The sequence below is a fragment of the Tupaia chinensis genome, unplaced genomic scaffold, assembly GCF_000334495.1.
Source record: "Tupaia chinensis unplaced genomic scaffold, TupChi_1.0 Scaffold000226_1, whole genome shotgun sequence".
NCBI lineage: Eukaryota > Metazoa > Chordata > Mammalia > Scandentia > Tupaiidae > Tupaia > Tupaia belangeri.
The window spans coordinates 4,453,232-4,456,079 of record NW_006159701.1 but is presented as its reverse complement, the minus strand read 5'-3'; the positions used below and the strand labels follow the sequence as shown (position 1 = coordinate 4,456,079).

At 59.2% G+C, this 2,848-nt stretch overlaps 1 protein-coding gene across 4 annotated transcripts in view; it reads left to right on the top strand.

Moving 5' to 3' along the window:
* Positions 1-2,848, top strand: part of AP1B1 (adaptor related protein complex 1 subunit beta 1) — a 40,572-nt gene that overhangs the window by 26,511 nt on the left and 11,213 nt on the right. For 2 of the 4 annotated variants that reach the window (XM_014587623.2, XM_014587622.2), the window contains exons 13-16: positions 5-183; positions 736-937; positions 1,687-1,707; positions 2,292-2,435. In XM_014587623.2, the coding sequence (XP_014443109.1) occupies positions 5-183; positions 736-937; positions 1,687-1,707; positions 2,292-2,435 (546 nt within the window). The remainder of the gene's footprint in view (positions 1-4; positions 184-735; positions 938-1,686; positions 1,708-2,291; positions 2,436-2,848) is intronic. The other 2 variants (XM_014587625.2, XM_014587624.2) reach the window with 1 other exon arrangement.

The window sequence follows — 2,848 nt, the reverse complement described above, 5'->3', positions numbered from 1 at the left end:
AGAGGTGGTGTTGGCGGAGAAGCCGCTCATCTCCGAAGAGACGGACCTCATCGAGCCCACGCTGCTGGACGAGCTCATCTGCTACATCGGCACTCTGGCCTCCGTCTACCATAAGCCGCCCAGCGCCTTTGTGGAGGGGGGCCGGGGTGTGGTGCACAAGAGCCTGCCACCCCGCACCGCCTCGTGAGTGAGATCGCCGTCCTGGGCCCGTGCCTCCCCCACTCCCTCAGCTCCTAGTGCAGGTGCTCGGGCTGACGTGACCTCCTCTGGCCAGGCCTGAGTCTGAGCGAAACTGATGCTGGTGACCGCCTCTAGGTACCAGTAGATGACCTCGCTGACCCTTACGAGGGCCCTGAGAGAAAATGTTGAGGACAGGAGGCATGGAGAGCTCCAGCGACTGCTGGCAGAGCTGGGCTCAGACTCACTGCTGCCCTGTTCCAGAGCCCTGTTCTTGCCTCCTCTGCCACTTCCAGGTGGCTGACTTGACACAGGGGCACGGTCCTCCAGGTGCAGGGGTCCAGTTTTCTCTTCGGCCTGAACCAAGGGGCAGAAACGGCCCTCTCCTCCTCATCCTCACCGAGAGCCTAAACGATGACTTGGACGTTGGGATGGGGAGGCAGATGGCTCCCGTGGGGACAGTGAGAAGACCGGTACCTGTTCTTGGGGAGATCCTAGAGACCTTAGACACCCCAGCACTCCCACCCTGGTGACCCGTTCCTCTCTGTCACCCTGCAGAAGCGAGAGCACAGAGAGCCCGGAAACCGCCCCTGCTGGAGCAGCCCCCGGTGAGCAGCCAGATGTCATTCCTGCACAGGGCGACCTGCTCGGTGACCTCCTCAACCTGGATCTCGGCCCCCCGGTGAGCGGCCCGCCCCTGGCCACCTCCTCGGTGCAGATGGGAGCTGTGGACCTTCTTGGCGGTGGCCTCGACAGCCTGGTACGTCCTGGGCACCACGTGATGTCTGTAATGATCTTTAGAGAAGCAGTCGGTGAACGCCCCTCTGTGCCAGGCACCCCAGCTGCCTCAGATACATTTTATCGAGTCCTTACCGGAGATTGTGTAGGAGAAAGTCAAGCCAAGAGGTCAGACAACCATCCCTCCGAGGTTGCACGGCTGTGGAGATAGGATTCAACCTCTTTGTTGGGCCACTGAGTCCCCAGAGACCTACGCTAGCCCTTTCCTCGACTCTGACTCTGTAATCACCTTTGCCCCAGAAGGCTGGGGTGGGGCACTCCTGGCTTGGAGGAACCAGACCTGAGTCCACTTACCCTCATGCTGCACCAGCTGGAGACAACAGCCAAGCCAGGCCTACATGAGGGAGGCCTAGAGAGGTGGGGAGCAGAATTTCCTCCTTTGTAGAGGAAAGTGGTGAGCCCAGCCCAGGCAGAGAGGTAGCTGAGCCCCTATATTTGGCAGGGTCCCCAAAGTTGTAGCATAGGGGCAGGAGTCTGGCAGTCAGCACCACCAGGGCTAGGGCAGGATGGACTGTGTGACAGAGAATGAGGGTGAGGGCAGGGTGGAGGTGGGGCCTTTCATGGTCTGGGCCACACTCAGCTCAAAGGACTAGCAATTAACTAATCTTTCCCTCTCTCCCTCTCTCTCTTGTCTTCCTGTGTGTTCTTTCCTGGCTTTTCTCTCTGCATGTCGCTGCCTGTTCTCTTCACCCTGCCTGCTTCTGCTTGGAGATGGGGGATGAGCCTGAAGGGGTACGGTTCAGCCCTGGTGTCACCAAGCCTTCGTCCCTGCTCCTCCTGAGGGTGCTGGCCCAGCCTCCCTAGGGGCAGAGGCTGTCAAAGCAGTCTCTCCCTGCTGGGCCTTTGGTCCAGTGTCATGGCAGCCTCTGCTTTGGCCACCTGGCATCCAGCTGTCACTGAGCCCCAAATTCAGAATTCTTCACCTTGTCTTCACAACCATATGACAAGTTGCCTTGTCATCCTGAGGACAGCCTGCCTGTCAGTCCACAAGAGCCTCTGACACCAGGAGGGAGAGCGCCACCCACCAGCATGTCCCTGCCCCGCAGTGTGCCTCAGGCCCCTTTTAGCCGAGGGCCGAGTGTTAGTTCGAGAGTGTCCCCAGCCCTTTCCCAGAGGTGACCCACAAAGATTCAAAGCTTGCAGGGCACAGGAGGGCTCAGTCTCTCCTCCACTCACCTCTGTCTGATGTCTGCAACCTAAGGGTTGACATGTAGGCTGCCCTGCCCCTGCCCCAAAGAGCCAGGTGGCTCATTGCAAGCCCTCGATGTCCCTGACCATTGCCTGCAATGACCTGACCTCTTTCCCGTCCCTTCCAGATTGGGGGCACCAACTTGGTGGCACCTCCAGCAGCTACAGTACCAGCCAACCTAGGAGCACCCATGGGCGGTGGCCTGAGCGACCTCTTTGACCTGACCAGTGGGGTGGGCACCCTGTCAGGATCATACGTGGCCCCCAAAGCAGTAAGTACCTCACCTCTCGTGGCAGGAGCAGAGGGAAGTGATGCTGACGCGTAGGGCTCATTGAATGGTCTGAGCTCTAGAATCGGCTCAGGCCAGCGCTGTGAGGGAGGCCGGAGCCCTAGGAGCAGAAGGAAGGAGCAGGCTTGGAAGTGGGGGGCTTGCTGGAGCCCAGACTTTAGAGCAACTCAGAATCAGCTGAGCAGAAGTGGGAGAGCGCTCTAGGTCACAGAAGCGGCAGGGGAAGGCCTGGAGGGGAGAGGTGGGCCCTGTCTGGGAGGACAGTGGTTCTCACTGCAGTCAGACCCACGCCCCTTATTCCTTATAAACATCTTCAGCGCCACCTTCACTATTCTTAAATGAAGTTGATAGTGTGTGACCTGCCTACACACACAATTTCAGAAGCAATCAGGTGC